This window comes from Ciona robusta, chromosome 10 (genome assembly GCF_009617815.1).
Source record: "Ciona robusta chromosome 10, ASM961781v2".
Classification (NCBI taxonomy): domain Eukaryota; kingdom Metazoa; phylum Chordata; class Ascidiacea; order Phlebobranchia; family Cionidae; genus Ciona; species Ciona robusta.
Genome location: NC_143244.1, coordinates 4,057,451 through 4,084,561, shown reverse-complemented (window position 1 = coordinate 4,084,561; position 27,111 = coordinate 4,057,451). Strand labels below are relative to the sequence as shown.

The window sequence follows — 27,111 nt, the reverse complement described above, 5'->3', positions numbered from 1 at the left end:
TATTTTTAATACTAATACGGTGTTAGAATGCTGTAAAGCTATCTCATTTTTTAAAGAAAACTAGCTTTGTATAATATTTCTACTATTCCTCGTGGTGCGACATTTTTTTGCAGCTCCAGTTTCCTTGTCGCTTTCTCGATTTTTGCTACTGTGATTTAACTGATTATTTGGAAAACATGAGTGGAGAAGAGATGGATGCGCTTTCGGAGAGTGAAGTAAGTTACCATTAATGATCTAAATTTGTTGCAAATTTTGTTGATAAGATGTGACAGGTTAAAAATATGAGAATGTGGGGGGCGGCTAATGTTGAAGTTGCGGGTTCGCGCTCCGCAGCCTCGCGACGACGCTGTTCCATCCTGCCCCGACGCACGCGCTATCCGACTCCGCAACGCATTGCACGCCGATGTATGACACTTGTACGGCACATCTCAGTTTATTGTACGGTGGAAGTGCGACATCGAGCTTAGAGACAAAGTGAGAACAGCAGGGTATTGCAAGCCCCGTACTGCCTCACAGTACAGGAAAGTGAAGGTTTATATAACGAAAAACACGTGTAGCAAAACAATAAAACGCGTCATTGGCATGTGGCAATTGCCTCGCCTGGCATACACACAACTGGGTAATTGTTTTATTATCACGATTAGAATGACGGGAAAGTAGATGTTACGAAAGCAGCGAAACTGCATTCTATTCCTGTCATGCTTTTGTTATCGCTATACAACGTTGCTTTATATTCAATCTTTATGCATTAGTGTTAAATTTAGCTATCTTTATATCATTAAATCTGTGCTAGAGCACAATCAACCGCTACAAATACGCCCACACCACACAGAATGGTTTCATATACGTCCGCAATCGCGAGTATTGTTCATTTGTTCCTCATCTTGAAATTGTTTTGTCGCTACTTGACATGTTCACGACGGTAGACTTGTTGCAAGATTCGCAACTTCTTGTGTTGAGCAGACTAGACTAGGCATCGATGAGGACATTTGATCAAATTTCGCTCACGCTTTCGCAGTGTCGTGCAGGGTATCAGTAGAGTATCAATACTCGAGCAGCAGATTGTCTGAAAAACAAATTGGAGAGAAAGTACTAATGCCATAGAGATTGAATATTTAAATACAATAACGAGCGGGTAAGATAGGTAGAGATAAAACTGGGTTTTAAACGACAAATGGCTTCTGCAGTAACAAGCGAACAATTTACTGTAAGGTAGTGGTTCAGGTATAGGCAGCTGAATCCCTGTGAGTGTGCTAACTCACAATATGCATACAAATATAAGACCAAAGAAGAAATAGACATTCGAGCCATAACATTAATGAAACCCTGCGAGTGTATTAACTCACAATAAGCCTAAAAAATAGGTATAAGAGGGCATTTTGCCATCACTCGTTGGGGGAAAACATTATTTTACCCATCTCAACGGTTATGCTTGTTGGGGTCTTAGTCAGACTCACTTCAACAGTAATAAAGTATAAAGCACATATAACAACTCAACGGTTATGCTAGTTGGAGGTCTTTGTCGGACCCTACTTCAACAGTAATAAAGTATATAGTATTCGGGCCACATAGACTAGTGAAACCCCGTGAGTGGTCAGCTCACAATATGCATAAAGTATAGATAAACAGAAAAAAATTCACCGTTGACTGCAGTTGCCATCGGAAGGATTGTGTCCAGCGGTTCACCAATTGTGGGGGGCGGCTAATGTTGAAGTTGCGGGTTCGCGCTCCGCAGCCTCGCGACGACGCTGTTCCATCCTGCCCCGACGCACACGCTATCCGACTCCGCAACGCATTGCACACCGATGTATGACACTTGTACGGCACATCTCAGTTTATTGTACGGTGGAAGTGCGACATCGAGCTTAGAGACAAAGTGAGAACAGCAGGGTATTGCAAGCCCCGTACTGCCTCACAGTACAGGAAAGTGAAGGTTTATATAACGAAAAACACGTGTAGCAAAACAATAAAACGCGTCATTGGCATGTGGCAATTGCCTCGCCTGGCATACACACAACTGGGTAATTGTTTTATTATCACGATTAGAATGACGGGAAAGTAGATGTTACGAAAGCAGCGAAACTGCATTCTATTCCTGTCATGCTTTTGTTATCGCTATACAACGTTGCTTTATATTCAATCTTTATGCATTAGTGTTAAATTTAGCTATCTTTATATCATTAAATCTGTGCTAGAGCACAATCAACCGCTACAAGAAAATAGTTTGTTAGTGTTCTTTGCCTTGCCAGTGGCAGTAGCCAGTATATACGTTGTATGGTATATTGACATAATAACATGAACGTTATACTTGCTGCTGCAATATCTTTCTGTTTACTCTAAATGTTTTTAAATTTATTTTATAAGTTATTGTGACCTTAGCCCCTGTGCTTCACTAACTAAGACTTGCATTTTCAACCAAGAAAGTTTCATTTTTTATATTTAATTCGTTTTCCCAAACTTGGCTGTGAAAGTGGTTAGGACTTAATAGCATAGCTTTTATTCACCATCTTTAAACACATAACCATGCCCATGAATGAAGATATAATAATGATAATAGCTTTATGTGTTACTTCCATTACGGCAGCGAAGATTTGGAAATACTTTATAGAAAAAGACAGGATATAGCCACAAAACAACAGTTGGTAAAAAATTTATTACAATGTTTATATATTATATATAGGATGATACAGATATCACCATTGATGAGGTGCCTGGTACAAATAAGAAGACTCAAAACGATGTGAATGAGCTCCTCTCGATCCTGGATGATGGATACACATCGGAGGCGGAGCTTAACACAAGGAAGTTGGTCACGCAGATGAACAGGAAGAAAAAGAAGTCCGGAGGTTTCCAATCCATGGGTAAGTGTCCTCGTCTCCTTTGATGTAGATTTCAAATTTACAGCGGGGTTTTAAGATGCTTAAGTTTAATGGCAGCTGTGGTTGTGCATTTTTGGCAAAGGAGTTAATAAGCCATTGGCAATGTCAGTGTCTTTACAATACGTGCGAACAGCGCAATCGAACTCTAAAATAGGCGCGAAAAGCGCAAACGCGAGAACAGTGGGGAGACATCGGCAATGTTATGGTTCATGTGTGATGCATTTCTTTTTCTAATTATGTTTGTTGTTGTTGTGTGAAATACATTTTTTACTTGGCTTATGTCTGCCAACAGTTGTAAGTATTAATATGACTTGTGATGTTCCCCAAGGCAGGACTTCGTGTGTTACTTACTTTTTGCCCACGTAATATTGTGATAAAACAAATATCATGCTATATTGCACATATCAACAAATGCAAGATTTTTCAAACAATTATTTAGTATGTTGTAACATTTATTGCGATATATGTCTAGTAATTACTAATTACTAGCATGTAATAAAAACATTTGCCAATTGACAATTTTCCTATGTTGTAAAACCTGCGTATTCTGAAAGTTTGGTGGAATATAAAGAAATTATGTAATTCTAATTCTAATTCTAAATATGGTTTGTTTCTGTTTTCACAGGTTTATCACATTCAGTGTTTAAAGGAGTAATCCGCAAAGGTTATAAAGTACCAACTCCTATTCAAAGGAAGGTAATTCATTATCCTATACTTTTATATTTGTTTGCATTTCTCGGTTTTAGGTATCTTGTTTTTGTAAAGAACGCCTCTTGCTGTTTCCACTCATTCATTTTAAGGTTTACATAAAACGTCCTCTGCATAAACAGCTTATACAAAATTTCAGTAGTAAAAAAAAATTCATTAAAATATATAGAAAGAAATACTAAGTAGTGGTAGGTTTGATATATTAAAGCTAAATCACTATTTTGTGTAGGCATTTAATTAAGTGCATTCCATTCATTTTAAACAACTAATAAACTTTAACAAATAAAGTTCAAACGCTAAATAAACACCTTTATCACTTTTTGTATTATTTAAACGAATATCGTCTTTTTACATGTATACGTCACACACGCGCTATGTCACACACGGCATGATTCACCCATGAACACTGGCGTAAAGTTACGGGGTTGCAGGGTTGCCTGGCAACCCTTTGATTTTCTCAATACTAATAATGCGTAAGGAATTACGTTCGACCAAACGAAGACGCCATTATTACTGCGAACAAACTTCGTTTACGTTCGTTAAAATATGTCAATACCGATGCGTCATTCACGACACAAATGCATTCAACTGGTATTTAAACTCCTGTTTGCTAAATAATTCACGTGTGAATCGCTATTGTGACGTTAGTACTCAACGTGTGAATCGCTATTATGTCGTAATCAACTGCCAGGTTCAAACAACCGCTATTATGATGCAATGAATCCACGTGTGAATCCCTACTATTTCGTAATAAATATGCTGCTTGCCTGAGGAAAACATTGCATATAAATATAAAGCAGTGTTGGAAACGATTTAGGCAGTTTATTTCAGCAATATTTCGTTCTGGAAACCTACTATTTCCGACGGACGGGTCTTCGTTTGTAAGATAACCACACACTCGTGCGGGCTTGACGAAAGGCGCATGCGACATAGCTACTGTGACGTCACTCGCCAGGCAATCGGATTCGACCGTTTCTCATTACACGGACTCGCCGAACGCGCGTAATTTTAATTTGTCTCATCCCTACGTAATTCTGAATACGTTTACGTTTGTATGAGCTTTTACAAAGCACATATTTAAAGGGTTTCCACCCGAAAACAAAGGGTTGCAAACCGTTTTTTTTTTTCGCGCCTTTCGGCGCGAGGACTTCCTTTTTTTCTGGTTTTTGCAACCCTAACGTTTAGTAAAACTTTACGCCTATGCCCATGAATGCCACGTGTGGTGATGCAACGACAAATTCATCAGTCGTGCGGTTAATGCATGTAGTGTACTGTTACTTCGTTTATTATGCCTTTCCTTAACTAATTCATTCCGCAGAGTTGCTCCAATCATTCATAAAGTTTATTGTAAATAAACCGAGCTTTGAAATAGGTTGTACTTCATCGTCTATTATTAAAGTTCAAGTCAAAGTATTAGTTTGTCCATTTTCCTTCAGTGTATTCCACTCATACTAAGCGACAAAGATGTGGTTGCCATGGCTCGTACAGGGAGTGGGAAGACGGCTGCTTTCCTTATTCCGATGTTTGAGAAATTGCAAGGTGCACAAAGTGGTGCAGGGGCAAGAGCACTTCTGCTTTCTCCCACAAGAGAACTGGCATTGCAGACGCTTAAGTTTGTAAAAGAGGTCAGTAATAAACTGTATGCCTAAGTTGACTTGTAATTAATCTTGCGAATCTGACCCTGATCTGATGTTCATATAATTGAACAATTTCTTGTATAGTAAAATACAGTAATGATCTGGTGCTACGAAAACGTCTCTATTACTACTAGTGGTTGGACTTGATTTTTGTTGGTTATGTTTTCGTATAACCAGGTCATTACCGTATGCCTTAATTCAAGGTATATTTGTAGTCTGATGAAAAGTGAAATGTAACAGATTATAAAAGATCTTCCAAAATTTTAAAGTATTTTCTTTTATGTAAGCTAATTTCCTGCAAATCGGTTTTTACTAAACAGGAAAAAAGCTTGTAACAAACTCAAACAAAAAATATAGTAAAGAAAACTCAGAAAACACTTATCACCAAAAAAAAGTTTCTAACTTTCTAACTTATTTTTGGTGAAACAATTTTTTAGTTTATTTTTTGTTACAAGATTTATTTTTCATTTTGTTAAAAACAACTAGTGATGTACCGAAGTTTCGGTTTGCCGAATTTATTCGGCCGAATCAGCGATTTTGACAAAGATTCGGTTTTGGCCGAATCGTGCGTAAAGATTCGGCAAAAACCGAACTTTTTCACAGACAATATAGATACGATTAGCAAGAACTTGCGCAATTTGTGAGATAAGAATTAAAGACTATTTGCAACAAATAAGTTTAATTCAATTAATCGTCATGCTTTATAGCAATGCTAATCATTTCGAATACGGTTCTATGGGCTATGGCACACGCGCACTTTGATAAACTTCGTCACATTCGCGACCGAATCTGCTCCCGATCGTCGATAAAGAAACACTCGCTTTTTCTCTCTTAATAGTGCACGCGTCTGCTCCCGGTCGTCGATAAAGAAACACTCGCTTTTTCTCTCTAAATAGTGCACGCGTCTGCTCCCGGTCGTCGATAAAGAAACACTCGCTTTTTCTCTCTAAATAGTGCACGCGTCTGCTCCCGGTCGTCGATAAAGAAACACTCGCTTTTTCTCTCTAAATAGGGCACGCGTCTGCGCACGATCCCCTGCACATTTTTAGCACAAAGCAGAATACAAAATGTAAAAGTAAAGTTTTCGAATATTTTTTTTACTCTCGGTATAGTTTTAAGCCAGTGACTGTGAGTAGTATAAATGCAGGTGAATCGCGATTATGTGAATTTTAATTGATGCAAATATAAGTGCGAGGAGCGAAGCTATCAGGAAATTAGAACCAACACAAATTGTAATGTAATATTGCTAAGTATGGTCCCGGCCGAGCCTGGACAGAAGCCAAAAACGTCGTTCTTGGGCACCGCGCGAAAATCAGAGTTTCGTGAATCCCAGTTGCAAGATATAATTATTTTACACCTAAAATATTAAATTAAAAATTTATATACACATGTTACGTTATGTAACATTCAAAATCCAAAAAACATTTCATATAAATTCGACAATTTATATACCACAGGGCACAGGCTGCTTGCAAATTAGACTGAGATTAGCATTTCGTCGGTTTCTACAAGAACAAATTCACAACGATTGCTTCGCTTACTAAGTGTTGAAAGTATGCTATCGCATGCGTCTTCCTTTATTTCCCAAGCCAACGCAGAGCGTAAAATGGGACGCTCATACACAATGTTTTTTTCGTCACAAAAGTAAATAATTTTTTTTGTTTGCGTAACACAGGTTTTGTCAATGGTTACGCCGTTACAGTAAAGAATTTTTAAGTTCTCGAATTAACTGTTCGTCCGTGTTGCAATAAAATTAAATTTATCTAATCCACGCTCGTCCGTCACCGTTGTGCTTTTCTCCCAACGATTTACCTTCCCTGTAGTTTTGGTTTGTAAATACGCGCGTTATTAGGAGACTAATGTTTCCCACAACGCTTTATTGCCACATTAAAGACTTATATTGAAATTGTTGATACTTGTGTGTGACACGGTGCCATGATAAAGTATTTTCCTTTATGTCGTTTTTACCGACCGCCCGTCGCCGTAGGTTCGGATGACGTCATAAACGATTCGGTTGATTCGGCCGAATTGATTCGGCAAAAATGGCCGAATATTCGGTTTCGGCCGAATCGTTTTTTTAACGATTCGGTACATCACTAAAAACAACCTACCATAAATTTCATTCAAATATTTTTTGTCACAATTTTTCCCCGCAGCTCGGAAGATTCACTTCTTTGCGTACGGCGTGTATACTTGGGGGTGACAGCATGGATGAGCAGTTCTCGGCCATGCATGAAAACCCCGATGTCATCATTGCCACCCCCGGCCGTCTCATGCACGTCCTTATCGAAATGGAACTCAGATTATCGAACATTCATTATGTTGTGTTTGACGAAGCCGACAGGTATTTGCACATTATTTGGCATTTTATATGTATAGTACTGTGGGGTAAGATGGGACACCTTTAGCACATAATTTCCCAAAAATTAACAACAGTGCATTGGAGTTGTAAGGGTACAGTTTTATATTTCTTTGAATGTTTTTGTTTACTACCATATGAGACGAGAATATAGAATGAAAAGGTGTCCCATCTTCCCCCACTTTACTGTACATATATTTTATTATAATTTTTTATCCTGCTTGCCAAATAAAATGTTTTTTAGTTCATTATTTTACATTATTTAGACAGTAGTAGTAGTACAGGAAAAAAGGAAAAGGTTTTTCTATGATTTAAAAAAATGGTTGTTTTTCTTATTTTTCTAGTATGTCTGTCAATTTTAAAAACTATTCAATTTTTTTTTTGAAATGGAATTTAGATAACTTGCATTGATCTACCATATTGAAGCAAGCACTGAATGTTCCAAAATAATCGCCATGCCAACCAAGATTCTGTCTCCACTTGTGAGATTGGAATTTAAAACGCATCGACAATTTTTAATTAAAAAATTCTCATTCTTAACATTTTTGGAATTTTTTTGTTTTCTAAACTATAAAACTATATTTCCAAGCATACCAACAAATTTAAATGTGTTGTATTTACATAGACACTTAGTAATGTTAATGGATAGTATTAAAACTATGGAGTAAAAATGTTACTAATAAAGTTCATACTATATTGTGCAACAATAAAAAAATATATATATTTTGTTTCTATGATATAGAAATTCCATATTCAGATCAAAATATGTGTATTATATATCTTAAAATGGTATACCTACATCCCAATTCTAGAATTTTCATTTCATCTTCTATTCCTGTCATCTTCCAGGTTATTTGAGCTTGGTTTCCAGGAGCAACTCCACGAGGTCCTCCACCGTCTCCCTGATGATCGTCAAACTCTTCTTTTCTCAGCCACACTCCCCAAACAACTTGTGGAGTTCGCAAAAGCCGGTTTAAACGACCCTACACTAGTCCGACTTGATCTTGACTCAAAACTTAGTGACCAACTCAAGGTAAGACTTGCTGCAGTTGTAAATTCAAAAACTCCCTTTTTTGCTCGTAAAATCAACATTGCAAAATTCGGGGACAAAAAGACAATGGTGCTCATTGTAACAGATGCTTCAGCAAGAGGATTGAAGATCCCAATGCCCGATAACGTCATCAATTTCTCATTTCCGACAAAATCGAACTCATTTCCGGCAAAATCCTTGCGCTGGTTTAATAAATAATTTTAAATGTAGTTGGGCCCCCTTTGTTTTAAATTCCTTGGTAATGATATGTCCTTGTTTTGTCTATGCTGCAGAATACAGGCCAATCATTTGTTATAATAATAAAAAATATTTTAATTTTGGTGTGCAGTTTCTACAGTAGCTTACAGTAATCTTGGTTTGGGGCAAGCCGTATCTTTTTTAAGTTAATTTTGGTTATTTTAAATAAATGACCCTTAAAAGTCAAAAAACAAGCCTGCTTAAACTTACAACATATATAACTTTGTGTGTGATTATATTTCACTCTTGTTTTTTAAACAACAATTTAATCAACCAATTAGTCACTCTCAAATAATTTCATCTTTTTCTTCCCAGCTAGCGTTCCTGCATCTTCGTGAAGATGACAAACTCCCAGCTTTGATTCATCTCCTCCGGAACGTGTTCAAGGAAACGGAGCAAACCGTCGTTTTTGTTTCGACGAAGCATCACGTGGAGTTTGTGAAAGATGTGAGTTTAGCATCAATTTTAAAACACATTCTTTGATTCGTGGTTTATGATACAGTTATAATGTTGTAAATCAGGGGAATTTAATGCTGTTATTTATATAGGTAATATGTGCTAAAGTCTAAAAATACTTTTTTTTTAGAGTTTTAACATCAAATTTGAAACAAATTTGTTGCTTTGTAGTTTATTTTACAGTTATGACATCTTATATTAAGGAATTTAATTCTGTTATTTGTATAGGTAATATGTACTTAATAATTCAATTCTTTGTTGGGAGTTTTGAATTTTGGGAAACCATTGCTTGTAGCAGTTTTACCATCTAAATTAATTAAATTTGAATGTTTTAGTTTAAATTTATAAACACTTTTTAATAATGCAAAATCTGTAAAATTTCCACACTTTTCCAAAAAATTTCCACCTGCTCCAGTATAAAGGACACTAAGCCTGAAGAGCCTTTAAATTGCTTTTTTTAATTTCAACAAAAATTGGCTGTTGATTTAATTTCAAGGTCAGTTCTAAATTTAATTTTAGATATCATTTGAACAAATTCCACTTTGGGAGTCAATTTTAACAAGTTTAAATTTTTATACTAGGTTCTGAAGTTGTTCAGCATCAACTGCTCGTACGTTTACAGTAGTCTTGACCATACTGCTCGTAAAATCAACATCGCAAAGTTCCGGAACAAAAAGACAATGGTGCTCATTGTCACGGATGTTGCAGCGAGAGGACTGGACATCCCAATGCTCGATAACGTCATCAATTTCTCATTCCCGGCAAAATCGAAGTTATTTGTTCACAGAGTTGGTGAGCAGATTTTTATTTGAAATTTTTTTGGAAGATGTTTGGATTTATGTTTTTCAAGAAACAGATGCTTTTGTGTAAAGTTTAATTATGCCATGGGACTTTGGTTTTAGGCCAGTGTTGAACTATTTGTTAAAGTTCGATTTTTTAAAATGGAATTTAGATAACTTGCATTAATCTACCATATTGAAGCAAGCACTGAATGTTCCAAAATAATCGCCATGCCAACCAAGATTCTCTCTCCACTTGTGAGATTGGAATTTAAAACGCATCAACAGTATTAACATATTTTTTTAACCGGTTAAAATTGCTCCAACCCAGCGGTCACTAATGGGTTGTCTAAATTGTAAGCCATATCAAATAAAATCATACACAAAGTTGAAAAGCATGGTAACTCGTAAGCACACAAGGATAAAAAATGGTGCCAACAATACGCGTCTGACTGCGATGCGGTGTCGCGGCACCGCACGCAAAAAAGACTTAAATGGGCTTTTCCGGGTGTTGGGGTAATGGGCCAAATCTGGCCTAAATCCCAGGTCCTTGACAAGGACCTCACCCATAAGGAATAAAAAAAAAAAAAAATAACCGGTTAAAACCGGTTTAGCTTTACCAATAGTATCATATATGTGTATATAAACAGTAGGGTGGGGGGGGGTGGGACCCATTTCATTTTTTTAGAATACGATTAGGAAATTTGGATATTATGTACATTTTCCCCTAGTCTTCTATATATTTTTTTTTCTGCAATGCTTTTATAACTTTTTGTTTCTTGTTCAGGTCGTGTAGCACGAGCGGGACGCACAGGTACCGCTTACTCCCTCGTGTGTCCGGAAGAACTTGCTTACGTCATCGATCTCCATCTTTTCCTTGGACGACCATTAAACTTTGCGAAAACTGGACAAACTTATCAAGGTGATTAGTTTGTTGTTTATTTTATTTCTGATAGCACTATTTTTTGGTAGGTCTTGATTTAAGCAACCTCGTTTTCGGTGATTTCTTCTTGAAAATTACGGTTAATTTGCAGAACTGGATCAATTCATTGTTTAAAGAAACTGTGCTGTTTTGCTATTGCAATTTACACCAAATTTTATTCTTAATTTTTTTTTTGAATTTTCAAGTAAAACAGTTTGATTTATTTGGTAAGGATAAAAACTTAATTTAGGAAAGGTAGTTCATTTATTTTTTGGGAAAGTTTTCGATACACTGCCCTAACCAGCCATGTCTTGGCAGTCACAAACTTTCCGAAAGCAAAAATTTGTGTTTGAGAACCCTGGTGGCGTGACTTAAGCTACTACGGACAGTTACGACACAAACAATATGTTCAAAAATATGTAACTTTTTAGCCAGGGATGGTATTTTCGGCTACCGACTAAACTAGTTAGATACCAACTAAACTAAAACTAGACGGTGCCGTTAAGTTTTGGTTACCTTGTAATTTAGTTGTCGATTCAATTTCTATGCATTTCTTGTTACAGAAGTTAGTCAGTTAAAATATAACGACCTTATTCATTACTATTAAAGCCCTTGCTGCCTACCTTCTATTTCCAAGCTCCGTGGGGTGCATCACTGTAGGATCCCACATGCATATAAACATAAAATAGAACACAGCAAGAGAATAACAGCTGATAGCATTAGCATTATAGTACTTTAGTTGGCTACTTAAAAAGCAAAATCGGACTTAGGCTGCGACTAGTTTAGTTGATACCGGAGTCTACCATTCCTGGTAAAAAAACAAGTTTCAGCATTGACCTAAATCTAGTTCTTTCGCACCTTTTTGTAATAAATTCTGAAAGTCGGCTCTTGATCAAGTGATCATTGAACGATTCTTGTTTTAAAATATTGTATCTACTTGGTTGTTCTCTATTGTTGTCTGTTAGTGTTTGTAGCACCAGATCCTGGCCTTAGTTAAAATTGTGAGTGTAACTTACTTTATCCTCCTGTTAGCTTACGAGTTACCAAGTATGTTACTTTGTGGGTGATTATTTAAGGGGATTTTTTTATGTGTGGCTGAAAATTTAGTGACCACTGGGTTGAAGTAATTGCTGTTAAGTGTCTTGCCCAAGGACGCAAACTCCCACAATGGTAGCAACAACAAGCCTTAAACCCATTACCCCTGGGTTAGAGGCAGGCGCGCTAAACAACTGTGCTACGGCGGCGCCAAATTCCTACATGTTCCGGAAAATGAGATTTAAATTTTCTTCTCAGCATGGGACAATGTATATGGTCGCGTGTCACAGAGGATCATAGATGAGGAACAAGCTGCTCTGCAGAACATTAAGAACAATTCTGATCTCCAAGCTTTACTTAAAGTTGCACAGAATGCATATAAGTAAGTGACAACAATGTTTAAGATTTTTTTGGAAAGTGTTTTTGATTTTTGGAAAGTGTTTGCCTTTCATTAAACTGTTTTTGTTTTTGTTTTTTATTTTTCTAAATGTGTTAAGTTAACATTTTATTTTATATTTCGTACATTGGCAGACAGTATTTAAACTCTCAGCCCGCTTCAACAATGTTTTTGTGTACAAAACTTAGTAAAAGCTTCATGTTTTTGTATTATTAATTTTATAGAGTTATCTAAATGCATTATGTTTTATGTATTTTAAATTCCACACGTTAACAGACAGTATTTAAAATCACGGCCTGCTGCTTCAAGCGAGTCAATCAAACGATCACGAGAAATTCTTCAAAGTACTAATATTGCTCTGCACCCAATTTATGGTAAGTTTAGGTGCTTTTGTATATTATTACAGTATGTTATCTGTATAAACTACTGAAAAGTAATGTAAATTTACTAAATTACAGCTTCTAATCCGAGCATAGTTCTGTGCTACCATAATACATGAACTTTTGACCTTTTGCCCTTTTAGTCTGCTATATATATCTCATTTACATATAGCTGCTTACAAAAACACACTAGGAAGCAGGTTCTGCTATACAAAACCTACTTCCTGGCCAGTGGGGGGAAATATTTTATTTGGGACAGGCAAAATCTATTTATTTCTATCCAAACAGATGCAAAAGGGAGATATATGTTCGATAATGTGCCCTGGGCATAGAGATCTCATCCCTCATAAAATAAAATAAAACTACAAATAATTGAAAGTTAAAAACAATGCATTGGGTGACCGGTTTAGTGTTATAGTACAAGTTAAACATTTTTTGTGTAAAATTAACAAAAAAACTGAAAAGGAATTTAGATAACTTGCATTAATCTACCATATTGAAGCAAGCACTGAATGTTCCAAAATAATCGCCATGCCAACCAAGATTCTCTCTCCACTTGTGAGATTGGAATTTAAAGCGCATCGACAATTTTAATTTTATATATAGCTAAATTTAACTACTAATTTAAAAAAATTAAATCAGTTTTATTGCTTTTTCGTTAATGGTGCTCAACTTTAATCTTTATCTTTCTTAGTTTTGTTTTTATTTTTAATAATAAAGATACATTTTAATTCCCCCGATGTCAAACTGTAAATGGTGGTTGAAAATTTTTGAATATGCATAAAGCTTTAATAGTAAATGTTTGCCAAAGTAACATTACTCTTACACAGACGAGAGTGGTGATACATCGGAAGAAGCAAGACTGGAATTACTTTCATCCATTCGAAAATATAAACCTAATTCTGTAAGTTTAAAATTCTTACAAAGATTATTTAATTCTAAGTTTAATTTTGCAAACCCTGAAATATAAACCAAATAATATTGTCTAAAATAAACATAAAACTATATAAATGTGTTGTTAGACTGAAATATAAACTTTTCAATATGATATTTATCTTTTTTTTCAAGGCAACAGCAATGTTCTCTAGTCATTTGCATAAACTCTGAAGGGTAATAGTATCACCTGATCCACTTGTAACAGAAAGAGACTTAATATGACAGCTTTTTTTATGTTAGTACTAGTAGATGTCTAGCATATGTGTTTAGAAGAAAAAAATTAAGGAAAATTTTTATTTATTACTATTAAAGCCCTTGCTGCCTACCTTCTATTTCCGACCTCTGTGGGGTGTAGCACTGTAGGATCTCACATGCATATAAACATAAAAGAACACAGCAAGAGAATAACAGCTGATAGCATTAGCATTTTAGTACTTTAATAATTAATATTTTCCGCATGCACAAGTGTTTTTTAGTTTAATTTTTTTTAAATTTATATTTTTTTTAATTTCCTTCAAGACAATCTTTGAAATTGGGGCAACAGCAAAGAGCACGGGTTCGTATGTTATGAAGAAGACGAGGAAGAGGCACGTCAAGTTTGTTGAGAAACATCAACAGAAACTGAGGAAGCTCGCTGAGAAGGATGAGGTGTCAGCTCTTCAGGTCAAGGAGAATATTCCGGAAGTTGTTAACGAAGAGGAAGAAGAAGATCTCAAGGTCAGTGGATTTTTCAATTTCCTTTTTTTAAAAAACTTTTTCAAGAAGAAGGGGATGTTCAAAGAGTGCAGAATATAGTTTGGAAATTTTTCATCTTAAAAGGATAAAAATAGTAAAGTGGTTGTTTATATTATGGCTGTTTTTTTTACAATTTCCGTTAAAATCGTGTTAAATTGTTACTAAAAGGCTAAAATTTGTTCACATGTTTTTTAAAGTATCTTTACTGTGCAAGGAATGCTTACATTTTTACTTTTTTTTTATTGTTTCACACCTTCGGAAAGTTTAAATATGAGCACCATAACAATATTTCAAAACCGTTAATTTTCGCAGAACGCTTTTTCAAAAATAGTCCGACCTACCAACTCTCTTAGGGAGTTTACTGAGATGAAGAAAAAGAAGAAGAAAAAACGAACAGCTAAAGATTTCAAGGATTCTGAATTCTACATCGACTTTAAACCGAAAGATCATAACACAGAAGCGGGGTGGGTTCTGTTATTTTTATATCACGATAATGGAGCTAATTGTTTATACAAATTGCATTTTATATTTTATTTTAATTACTTTACTTCAATAGTCAAAAAAGATTGTTTATACAAATTGCATTTTATTTTCATATTTTATTTTAGTTTTTTTACTTCAATAGTCAAAAAAGATTGTTTATACAAATTGCATTTTATTTATATATTTCATTTTAGTTATTTTACTTCAATAGTCAAAAAAATTTAACTAAAGTAGTCTGCTGAACTAAAGTAGTCTGTTAAAAGGTTCGCCAGTATTGCCCAAACTTGTTGGTCATTTTGGAGTTTTGTATTGGGATATACTAGTACTTCATATTCATGTTGTTATAAATTATAATAGTGCAATCATTTTACATAAATAACAAGTTACCATCAGATGGGTTTATTTAATAATATTTAAATTAAAAAACGCTTATTTGGTTAATAAAATATATACATTACAGAAAAAATGACAATACAAAACATAATAAAAAGTGTATATACCTATTTTTCAGTTTGAGCATCGGTAACGGTCGAACTAACTTTGCAAAGGAAGCTTCAAACGTGACATTAGATCTTATCGGAGATGAAGATAAAACAGTTAGTTTAAAGTTACTTTGATTTATAAATACCTAATTTTAATCTTTAAAGCTGGGGTTTACAATTTTTATACAGTTGTTCATTGATCGTTTAATGCAGCTTTGTAATTTTTTTTAAAAACTTGATCAACAAAGAAAAAATAAGATGAAAAGGCTCAACATTCTTGTTTGTTTTTATGTTTAACTCATTCAAAATATTTAAATTTCTGTAAAAAAATGTGCGTAGGCATGAACAATTCCTTTACTTGGGTTTACAGTGGTGGTTATTTTCATTGTACTTAGTGAAAAATTACAAAACAATTTACTCTTTATATTTTTTAAACTCGCCAGCTCCGCCAACAAAAAATGCAACGAAAAGTTTGGGATCGGAAGAAGAAGAGGTTCGTCAATGCTCAGGATGCGGGACCAACTGCTCCTAAGAAGAAGATCAGGACTGAGAGCGGTGCCCTTATATCCTCCACTTACAAGAAGAACATATACCAAGAGTGGAAGAAGAAGACCAAGTTGGCTGATCGTGATGAAGAAGTCTATACTGGGGATGGAACAAGTGGAAGATGGAAAGGTTTGAGTCTTTAAAGTTGTGGATTTTTACATTTTGTAACCTCTGCAGCATTGCCATTGAATGGATTCATGTAAAATTGTTCTAAAATGAAAACTAATGTCAAAATTTTTAAGGGTTTTTAATGTGTTTAATATTTTTAAAAGTAACTAAAATCTTAGACTTCTAGTTGTTGTGATTTTTTACATTTTGTAACCTCTGCAGCATTGAAATTAGGTGGATTAACATAAAATTGTTCTAAAGTGAAAAGTAATGGCACAATTTTTAAGGGTTTTTAATGTGTAATATTTAAAATGACTAAAATCTTAGATTTTTTGTGGTTTAGAATTTTTATGTAATTTAAAGTTTCTTTGTGTTAATGAGGATAAAAACCAAGATAATTTTAGTTTCTTTAATTTTAATAATTTTTTTTTGGAATAAAACAATGTACAGTTCAAGTTTTATAATAACTGTTACTGTTTTAGAAAGTGTGGGCTTCAAGTATGTGTACTTTTTTATTTTACAGCTACATAAAATTTACACATAAAATTTCTATTTTACAGCTGGTCAAAATAGGAGACTAAGCGGAAAGCAACAAAATTCAAACTCTAAAATAAAATCTGAACTAAAACGACCAGAACAAATTTTAAAGCAGCGTAAATTGCAAGCGCAAAAGAAGAAAAATCAACAAAAAAGAAGAAAACCAAAAGGCAGAAGATGAAATTTATCATAAAACACTTATTCTAAAAATTGTACTTGTTGTTTTATTTCCACATTAAGGTGGCTGTACACAGTATCCGGAATTCGTCCGTTTTGTCTGGATTTCGCTGCCGCATGCGGAATTGGACACGAGTTTGCATACGACTTCGCATGCGAATTCCCACGCCGGATACTGTGTACAGCCACCTGTACTATTTCTTGCTTGTTTCCCCAAAGTTGGGTTATTTCCTTTGTGCAACTGTTTAGATAGCAGTGGTTCTTAACCTTTGGCTCATATATTAAGAATACTGACCAGATACAGCCTTACTGTTAAAAACAGGATCTGGGTTTAACAAGTTTGGTTAAGAACCAAATGTTCACCTTTTGAATATGTGGATAGTTAAGATCTATACAAAAAATCACTATAGTATGGTGAAACATTGGTGCAAATTTTTTCTTTTTGCTAAACTGACAAATCGGTTCACAGAGCTAGGGTGCAAAGTTTGTCGATTTTAGTTTAAGATGGCTTGAACAAATCTAAAAAGATCTGGAAAAGAAAATCTTACAAGTGGATAAGGAATCCTGAAAGTCCTGTCCATGTAAGTTTTGCTGTAATACAGTAGGATGGGGGAAGATGGGACACTTTTTAACTCTATTTTCTCGTCCCATTTAGTAGTAAACAAAGAACATTAAATTCTCATGATTCCCATAAACCGTTATTAATTGTTTAAAACACGTTTAGGATATCTGGATATTATGTGCTAAAGGTGTCCCATCTTCCCCCACCCTACTATATATATTCTGCTGGTAGGACTATCATAATCAAGTCTTGTTTAAACCAAGCCAAATTATTAAAACAAATCTATTTTTTGCAGGAAAACTTCTGAAGTCTGCATATTGGGGAACCGGAATTGTAAAAATATTTAAATATGCATAAAATGCGTTTCATGGAAGGATAATCGAATACCTGTGTTATAATCTATGAAGTTGTGAGGATAAATAGGCAATATACAAAAGTTTAAATTAAAAAAAAAAAACACTTTTTATTATAGAATTGACGCGGTCAAAAAATTTATACATCCGTTGTGTATCTAATCAGGTATTATTAGATGTATGTTATATAATGATAATGAAAGATGATATGCATGAGGTTGTGGAACAACCACCAACTTCTAAATTTCAATGCGAGATGAATGCATTGAAGAATGCAGATGGGTCTGCTTTCTATTCTCAGGGTAATATAATTTTTTTAGTTTTACCTTCAACTTTCCAAAACTCATGTATATACACGAGGTGTATAAAATGCAGACGCCCTTGTTACAGCTTGTGGAGCTGCGATGCAATAAACAAATAAATGGGCGTTCTTTTTATCTAATATTTTACTTTTTTATACACTTCTGAGACTGCTTATTGTTGATTTGTTATTTTATACATTATATTTGGTATACTGCATTTGTTTTAAAAACTTTAAAATATAACTTTGAACCATCAACCATGTCAAAATACTGTATGAAAGAAAGTGTTACATTTATTTACATGAACAAAGGATAATTTACTGCCCTACTTCTAACCTTACAAAGTACACTTCCAATTCTGTTAAAAAATTACACCCATACCATTATTATTGTCCGTCTGTTGGTATTAATCAGTCAATTGCGTCAATTTTCACAGGTGAGACCTCGGTCATGGTAGCAGTGTATGGTCCCGGTGACCTGAAAGAAACCAAACAAGAAATTGACAAAGCGTTGGTTGAAGTAGATTTTCGCCCAAAACTCGGCAGTCCTACTGTCAATGAAAAATATTTGGAGCGTTTTGTACAAGGAGTTTGTGAGAATGCTATAATGCTTGCCCTTCATCCAAGAACTGCATTTGCCATAATTGTACAGATTATGCAAGACCAAGGATCGGTATGCTGTTTTTAATATTAAATGTGCCTTTAATATATTACAGAGCAATGTGTTTTAACAATAACTACTTAATTTGTGCTAATTTCAATCACACTGTACTTTATTTAGGAGTTTTTTTTGTTTGAATTATTTGGTTTGTCTGCTAGGTGTAGCGACCTTGCTTATTTTCATTCAATTAAATGTAAATGCATTTTTAACAAAAAGCGTGTTTTAACACTTGTTGTTTTGACAAATAAAGTTATTAATAATATTATCATTTTTGTTTATATTTACAGTTACTCTCCTGTGCCATTAATGCAGTGTGCGTGGCACTTCAAGATGCCGGTGTGTCCATGAAACATTTACCAGTTGCTGTCACTGTTGCTTTAAGGAAAGAAAGCGAGAGCGAGATAGAAGATGCAACGGATGTTCTTATTATTAACCCAACAATAAAAGAAGAGTCCGAATCATTTTCTATCCTCACATTTGTATTTGATAGTGTCAATAAGAACCTTCTTTGCATGCACTCACAGGGCCCTCTGCTGCCGAAGCAGCACGAACGTTGTTTAAAAGCTGCGAAAGAAGCTACTGACGAAGTTTTAAAGTTTTTTAGAGACTCTGTAACTCAAAAAGTGGCTGCTGGATTGGAACTTTAATCGCTTTTGTTCTCTAATAAAGTTTTTATTTTAATTTGTTCGTGAATCACAGTTTTAGAAACTTTTTTTTATACGTAATACCATTTTGGTATCATGAATCCTAAACTGGTAAGAATTCGGATGGGAAAGCCCCACGAATGAAAAAAAAACGTGTTGCATTTTTATATCGGCATTGTACCATAGATAATACATATACTTATCTATGATTGTACGTTTCTGATTTATTATTTCGTAAATAATCAAAAAAAAATTACATCTTTGCAGATCTGTTTTGTCAGTTTGATGTCAAGCTAAATCAGTTGATACGATCTCTTTTTCAACTCCGGGAATTGTAACGGTTCGGTAGTTCGGGTATAAAACAAGAGCGGCCCATGTGTCGGCCTCACTCGAGTTTTGCTGAGAAAGCGCAAGGATGTTGTTGAACTTTGCACTTTTTTAAAATGTAAACAAAGCTTTGCTTGCAGAAATCGGACAATCGTCAAGGCAGTGAAATCAACAGTCGTAACTAATTTGAGTTAGAATCTTGTCCCTATCTATAAAGTGTCTTTCAAACCAGGAAATAGGGCAAACAAAGGTTTACGGTGCTGCAGTAAGATGGAAAACGAAGTCCCAAGACTTGGATTTGTATTTTTTCGCCGACTTAGGAAAATATTAGGCATAATTTTCCAGCGTTGGAATTCCCGTGCAACTGTAATATTCGTCATCTTCGCTGTGCTATCTCTGCTTTGTAAGTTATATGAAGTACAGATTATAAGTTAACTAAATACCAGATAATTTGTTGAAGGCATTTTTTATGTGCCTTACCTTGCACGAGTGACGAGTTAGTGAACATTAGGTGTATTGAGCTGCCTGTTATAACATCTGACTTGTCTCTGCTAGATAGGGATGAATAATTGCTATTTATTCATTTATTTATGATTTTTTAACAGATTTGTTTTTAAATATGTATATGGTGTGGTGGGGAAAAATGGGACACCCTTTTATTTCATTTCTTCATTTCATTTGGTAGTAAACAGGACTCGGTATTCTGTTTAATGACCTCATCACACGTCATTTCATGTACTATAATAACAATTTTTAAAACTTATAATTTTGAGTAAAAAAAATTGTGTTTGTGGGACTTTCGAGGGTAAACGTTTCGGAACTTCTTTTCATAGCCTGCTATACGTTTCGTGACGCAAAAACTACCCAATAGTACAATTTTTGATCATTGTACAGCTCATGATCCAACAAGGCTATAAAAGGGTCGATAAACTGATTTATGTGGGTAAAATTATTTTTTCCTAGAATACCTAATTATTCTGTAATGTGCATCCCTAGCTGAAGGTTTCCCATCTTCCCCCACCCTCGAATAAATCTTTTTTAATACCATTTTTAATGTTTGTTTCTTTCACAAAACCAGCGGTGTTTGATACATTAGTTGGCCTATATTATTTAAATGTGATATGGACACCATTTCATACATAACATAAAATTATCTCATTTCATTGATGGCTGTAATATTAATATAATTGTTATTTATTTCAGTGCAATTTGTGATCTATGCTGCTGGTCTTGTTCCTTCCAAATATTTTACAGTTCTTGGAGCAAAAGATGCTGAAACTTTTCCACAGCTTGCTGTTTATTCCATTCTAATAATTGTTCTCAATGCTTTGGTAAGCTACTTTTTACTTTGTTAACAATCAGCATGCATGCTATGGCCTGAAGACAGATGTGTGGTGTAAGATTGAAATAATGGGTCATATTCAGTGGTTCAGCTAGGTGGTTTTTGATCGAGACTCAAGACCCCTCTTTTGTAAATAATACTTTATATATTTGATCTAATCAAATTGATTAAAGCATAATAAAATTTATATATTTCATTCAACTGTAATTGCCATGACTAGTTTTTGTTTTAGGAGAGTTTAGTCTAATCTTACTAGAGTCCTGAATCAAGATGTAAAAGGAAGTGTTTTGGGTAACGAAATAAGGAAATTGATTAAAAAAGTAGAATTCAAAATTTAAAATTAGAATTAGAACTTTCGGTTGGCAATCAAATTATTGGTCTGTTGCTTTCGGTATGTTTATAAGAGCAGTAAGGTTTCCATTTTAAGTTTAATCCTTGTTTAAAACATTAAGGTTTTTGCACCAGTGTATTTAACTTGCAAAGATTAACCTGACTGTATGTACAGTGCAAAGTACAAGTACATAGTAAACTTATCAAAGCTCACCATAAAAACACTGATATCATCAATTTTATTTCAGATGAAAAGCTGTCTTACATACATCTCAAAAATCCTATATTTAACCTGGAGACAGACACTGTGTGGAAAACTTCATCTTGATTATTTTAAAAACATGAATTACTATAAGTTGAATGTACTGGATAATAAACTTGATAATGTGTAAGATCTATAAGATAGTTTTTACATTGTTTAAAAAATTGACTAAATTTTAGTTTAGATGCCATTATTTAGTAAAACCAGCTTGGTACAGCAGACGTGCTTTGCAAATCACCTGGTTCGTGATTAAGTAGTACTCAAAAAGAGATAATACATATTGCCTATAAAGTACTTTTCGGGATGAGAACAGAAGGCTCTATGTGACAAATTTTGCCCATACAATATATTTGTTCACTTTGGCACGTTATGTATATTAGTATTGGTGTGTACACTGTTCCTATCATGTCCTAACCGATCCAAAACATTTTTTTCAGTGATCAAAGGTTGACCAGAGATGTTGAGCAGTTTTCCCGTGAATGGAGTTTAATGTGTGGAAAACTAGTTGTTGTTCCATTCACTCTTGTGTATTACTCATACCAGTGTTTTGTGAGCACCACATGGATTGGGCCGGTCACTATATATATCTATTTTCTTGTTGGAACGTTTATCAATCGGATCATCATGGCTCCTATAGTCAGGCTCCAAGTGGAACAAGAAGTAAAGGAGGGAGATTTCAGGTCAGAATGCGTTATAAAGTATAACTTACTTTATCCTTGCAAGGCTGGAAAACGACAATCGTAAAACACCATTGTTCGGTTTTATGTACTTTTTGCCAGCTTACGAGTTACCAAGTATGTTACTTTGTGGGTGATTATTTTATAGGGGAATTTTTCATTTTTTTATGTGTGGCTGATAATTTGGACAAATTTGGGCACAAACTCCTAAAGAACTGTAAGACATAGTCTCTCATTTGTTTAATATATATGGTAGTATAGGCAGACTCACCAAAAACATGTGTTTAACATGTTACCTGGTAAAAAATTTATAAGCTTTATAGCAAAAAAAATTCGGAATTTATTTTTCTTTTTTTTCCCACTGCCACCACACAAAAGCCCATGGATTAAATAGTTTAATCATTTCATCACATTTTGGAAGCTCTTGCTCAAATACAGATTGCAGCTATAATTAAATATAGGGTTATTTATATATATAATATAATATATATAAATATGTATGTTATCTGAGTAAAATTTTAAAATTTATTTTCTGTTGCATTATATGTTCTTATGTTTATGTGGACTTTTACCACATACTGCCAACACACAAAGCTTATTAATGGTTCACGCATTTCTCTGCATAACATTTTAAAACTTCTTGCTTAAACACAGGTTCCAGCACCTCCAAGTGCGTGTGAATGCAGAATCAATGGCATTTCACAGAGCTGGCAAAACTGAGCAGACAAAGAGCAACGAAAAACTTCGTACGCTCATTAAGACACAAATGTCTTTATTTAACTGGTCTTTCTGGCTTAACTCGGCTGTAAACATATTTGATTATGTTGGTGGGATCCTTAGTTATCTTGTTATTGCTATACCAATATTTGCCGGAAATTATGACGACTTGGCTCCGGAAGAAATAAGTGCTCTTATAAGCAAAGTAAGTTTTAGTTTGGGATTTTTTATTCCATTGCAAGATTTATGCGTGAATCTTGATACTAAGTTTTGCATTAATTCGGTGCCCGTACAGTTTAAAGACAATTGTTTTCCTGTGTATTGTACAGTCTAAATATCTATGCACTAAATTTATAAAAAAGTCTATTTTAAAACTCAGTACAACTTTATTGGATTTATTATATGTCTTATAAAAATGTGTATCTTTAGATCACAAAATCAAAACATTTGCTGTGCTTAATAATACATGGTCTGGTTAATTTGGACTTTGATAAATGTGATTGTTTGCTCACAGAACTCCTTTGTTTGCATCTACCTTATCTACAGCTTCTCTCAATTGATTGACATGTCAAGTACAGTGGGCGACATGGCTGCTCATACACACAGGTAGGTTCCACTTCTACTCTAAATGTTGTGGTCTATGATATGATATGAGCTTAATTTTAATTAAATAAATACATTATATCTGAAAAGGCACTAATAAATATTAAATAAACTAAACATTTTTTTTCATTCTGAAAACAATAGCATTTATTTTTTATTAAAAAAAATATAATTAAGCAGAATGAATTCAATATCCAATGACATGAAAAGTGGGTCCTTGTAAAGTAAGCAAAACAGTTTTTGTAGGGTTTATTACTGTGTGGCAATACAGAAAAAATGGCATCAAAGCTGAAGTTTTTTATCAGTTTATCATACATTTTATCACACAATATAAATTGAATCATTGCCTTATATTTCCTATACAATTTTAGTTGGTTATGGCCAAATATTTTCTTTAATATTGTAAAACAAATATTCTTAATATTTGATATCAGACTTGGTCAGTTGATTGAATCCTTGGATGTGGAAAACAAGGATCAACCTCCAGAAGAAGAAGATTCTTCATTCACATACGAGAATGAATCTTACTCGGACGAAGAGAATATTTTAAAAGATCAATCAACTGGAGAAGAAGAATTCAGAGTTGTTGAAGCAATGATAGTAGGAGATAAAACCGGTGATAAAAGGTAAAGGTTTCTTTGTAGAATTGGTAAAATGTAAAATTCATTTTTTTTAAAACTATTCCAAGACAAATTTTCTGTGAAATATATCATACTCTCTGTTAAAATCGTTTTAAGATACTATGATTGCATTGTTTATTTTTACAATAACTATTTTTGTCCAACAGCCTGACAATAATCTTAATATCTTTGGGCTGTTTAAATTTTTCATTCAATAAAGTAGATTCAAGCTGCAATATTTTTATACTATTAAAAGCCTGATTCTTCTTGTTGGTTAAAATGTGATTTTTTTTTTAGTTTTGCGTCGAAGCAACCAGAGAGAGATGGTGTGTTCTTTAAACTGCAAAGTGTAAGTTTTTTACATAAAGATCCAATATTTTTGTGTGGTTGTGTATTATTTCACTTTTTTTTAACTATATCTTTTGCAATAATTGAAATTGGTGTTCTAGAAATACTAAACTTTTTATTTAACCAAAATATTCTAGCCTTCCAGTAAGGCATCATCCTGTTCAATTAGTAATTTCAATTATTCTAATATGTCTGGTATTTTATTCCATTTCTATTCTTTATTTGTTTAAAAATAGGCTCAATACTTTTAGCGCTGTTGAATATTGATTTACCGTCAGTTTAATTGCTGTTTATAAAGTAAACACTTGAAAAGCATTTAAATATTGCTTTGTCATGGAACAATATCCAATTTACCTTTCCGCAGGTTTCGGTCACGCCTCCAGACAAAACTGCAACTCTATTGCAAAGTCTAAGCATCTCTTTATCTGACGGGAAAAATGTTTTAATAACTGGTCCAACCGGTGCTGGAAAAACCTCGCTTTTACGTGTTTTAGCAGGATTATGGCCAGTTGAAACTGGTTCTATTAACAGGTTCTTGGAATTTGGCAAAGAAGGTGTTATGTTTTTGCCTCAAAAACCTTACCTTACGGATGGGACCTTGCAAGACCAGGTTGATTAAGCATTTTTAGTGTTGATAGTATTATTGCCTTACACAGTATTACAAACAGAAAATTTAGACTAAGCACATACCAAACTAAATCAGACACGCATGTTATAAATTATCAGCTTATACATTGCACACAGCAGCAAACACATCTGCTATGTTAAGAGATTTTGTTACAAATACAAAACAAGCAGAAGAACCCATTTAAATGTATGCAAGATACAATATAGGACCGATTAGTTTAACTTACTACACAAGCTGTTGTCCAAATTGTAAAACATGCAGAAAAATCACTCTCAACATTGTAAATACGGTAACTCGTAAGCAGCATAATGTATATTCCTGTGTCGTACCTTCTGAAGGCTAATAACAATGTAATATATGTTTTGGTTATTTTCCAGGTAATGTACCCTATCTACAGTCTTCCAAATGGTATTAATGGGGAGGAAAATAGAAACCATATTTATTCCATCATTGAAGAAGTTGGCTTGTCTGATTTGTTAAAAGGCAACAGTGGATCTGTGGACAGGTGGTCTATAGCTAAAGTTAAACAAAACTTTTCTAAACTACCTGATAGCCATTTTTCTGAAGTAGTTGTGACAAGTTTAAAACTGATTTGTGACATGCCATTTTTCTAATTATTTTTGACAAACTGACAAGTTTAAAAATGATTTGTGGCAAGCCATTTTTTTAAATTATTTGTGCCAAATTTTACAGTTATTTATAAATTTTAAATGTTGCTGTTTAAAGTCACATGTGAGGTACAACATAATTACTTCCTTTCGTGCCAATGTTGTATACAGTTTAAATTGCAGAAAAGAATTGAACTGGAGTGACAAGCTATCCCCAGGTGAAGCGCAGTGCTTGGCATTTGCAAGACTATTTTACCACAACCCAAAGTTTGCAGGTGATTAAGACAATCTTTATATAAAATACAATTTAAATGAATGTATTGAATTGAATGTAACTTACTTTATCCTCGTGTGGCCGGAAAACGATAGTCGTTGACTCGTTATAACACTTGTGTTATGTTTTATACACCTCATGCCAGCTTAGGAGTTACCATGTATGTTACTTCATGGCTAATAAGTTGGTTAATTTTAAATTTGCGATTTCACATATTGTTTCTTAATGTAGTAATGGATGAACCAGCCAGTGGTTTGGATCCAAATATGGCAGACAATCTATATCTGTCGTGTATGAAGCGGAAAATCACTTACTTGACTGTTGGACATGGTTCAACTTTACAGAAGGTAAAGTAAACAGTTCATTATATTATTATGAATATGGTATTAGTATTACCAGTTATATACCATTAAAATTGTATTTTTATTAAATAAAATAATTTATGTTGCACCCACAGTCAATAACTGCTCAAAGAAAACCTGTTATTTTTGTAAATATGTGTTTCTGTATATCATATTAAAATCACATAGTTAACAAGTCGTCATGTAAAATTATTTTATATTTCTAGCACCATGATGAAGAACTGCGCATTTATGGAAATGGGGATTGGTCAATAATCACTTTACTTTAGCATCAAAAATGTTTATGATATTATGTGCAATTTAAATTTTAACTTTTTTTTTAATTTTTGTTATTAAATTTTAGCAACGACATAGTATTGCGAGTAATTTTAAGCTGTGTGGTGCAGCCATTATGGTACAATTGTACTCCACTGTTTTGAGGTTTACAAAGTATCTGTAAGTGTTTCAGCACACTGATTATTTGACATGTTGCATAAAGTTTTAAAGTAAATACATCTGTCACGTTTACTATTTGTACTTTATTCTGCCTTACGATTAATTTAAAGTGACTTGCATGAGTGCTTCAATTTTTATAAATATGTAGGCCTATTGTGTTTTAGCAATTTTGCCTAAATAAATTTGTTGCGTATTCCAGGCTATAAATAACAT

At 34.0% G+C, this 27,111-nt stretch overlaps 3 protein-coding genes across 5 annotated transcripts; all 3 read left to right on the top strand.

Annotated features, from left to right (window-relative positions):
- Positions 1 to 55: 55 nt before the first annotated feature.
- LOC149729681 (ATP-dependent RNA helicase DDX54-like) lies at positions 56 to 17,314 on the top strand. Its single transcript, XM_089886772.1, has 17 exons — positions 56 to 215; positions 2,681 to 2,861; positions 3,505 to 3,575; positions 5,024 to 5,212; positions 7,381 to 7,568; positions 8,433 to 8,616; positions 9,187 to 9,318; positions 9,909 to 10,119; positions 10,894 to 11,028; positions 12,322 to 12,445; positions 12,737 to 12,834; positions 13,671 to 13,744; positions 14,296 to 14,493; positions 14,824 to 14,975; positions 15,506 to 15,590; positions 15,920 to 16,151; positions 16,691 to 17,314. Exons 1-17 carry the CDS (start codon positions 177 to 179, stop codon positions 16,846 to 16,848), a joined length of 2,451 nt encoding a protein of 816 aa, XP_089742898.1. The 5' UTR covers positions 56 to 176; the 3' UTR covers positions 16,849 to 17,314.
- Positions 17,312 to 19,402, top strand: LOC149729680 (exosome complex component RRP46-like). Of its 2 annotated transcripts, XM_089886795.1 has the most exons (4): positions 17,312 to 17,425; positions 17,926 to 18,061; positions 18,498 to 18,733; positions 19,009 to 19,402. In XM_089886795.1, the coding sequence occupies exons 2-4, from the start codon at positions 17,950 to 17,952 to the stop codon at positions 19,366 to 19,368; spliced, it is 708 nt and encodes a 235-aa protein (XP_089742921.1). In that variant the 5' UTR covers positions 17,312 to 17,425; positions 17,926 to 17,949; the 3' UTR covers positions 19,369 to 19,402. The 2 variants fall into 2 exon arrangements, with proteins under 2 accessions (XP_089742921.1, XP_089742922.1); XM_089886796.1 differs by lacking the exons at positions 17,312 to 17,425; positions 17,926 to 18,061 and adding an exon at positions 17,723 to 17,815.
- Positions 19,403 to 19,778: 376 nt separating this feature from the next.
- Positions 19,779 to 27,108, top strand: LOC149729679 (lysosomal cobalamin transporter ABCD4-like). Of its 2 annotated transcripts, XM_089886777.1 has the most exons (13): positions 19,779 to 20,095; positions 20,896 to 21,023; positions 21,613 to 21,752; positions 22,064 to 22,306; positions 22,958 to 23,225; positions 23,535 to 23,626; positions 24,058 to 24,249; positions 24,541 to 24,592; positions 24,956 to 25,201; positions 25,597 to 25,724; positions 26,011 to 26,102; positions 26,333 to 26,448; positions 26,670 to 27,108. In XM_089886777.1, the coding sequence occupies exons 1-13, from the start codon at positions 19,963 to 19,965 to the stop codon at positions 26,730 to 26,732; spliced, it is 1,893 nt and encodes a 630-aa protein (XP_089742903.1). In that variant the 5' UTR covers positions 19,779 to 19,962; the 3' UTR covers positions 26,733 to 27,108. The 2 variants fall into 2 exon arrangements, 1 of the variants encoding a protein (XP_089742903.1); XR_016385853.1 differs by lacking the exon at positions 25,597 to 25,724.
- Positions 27,109 to 27,111: the final 3 nt, after the last annotated feature.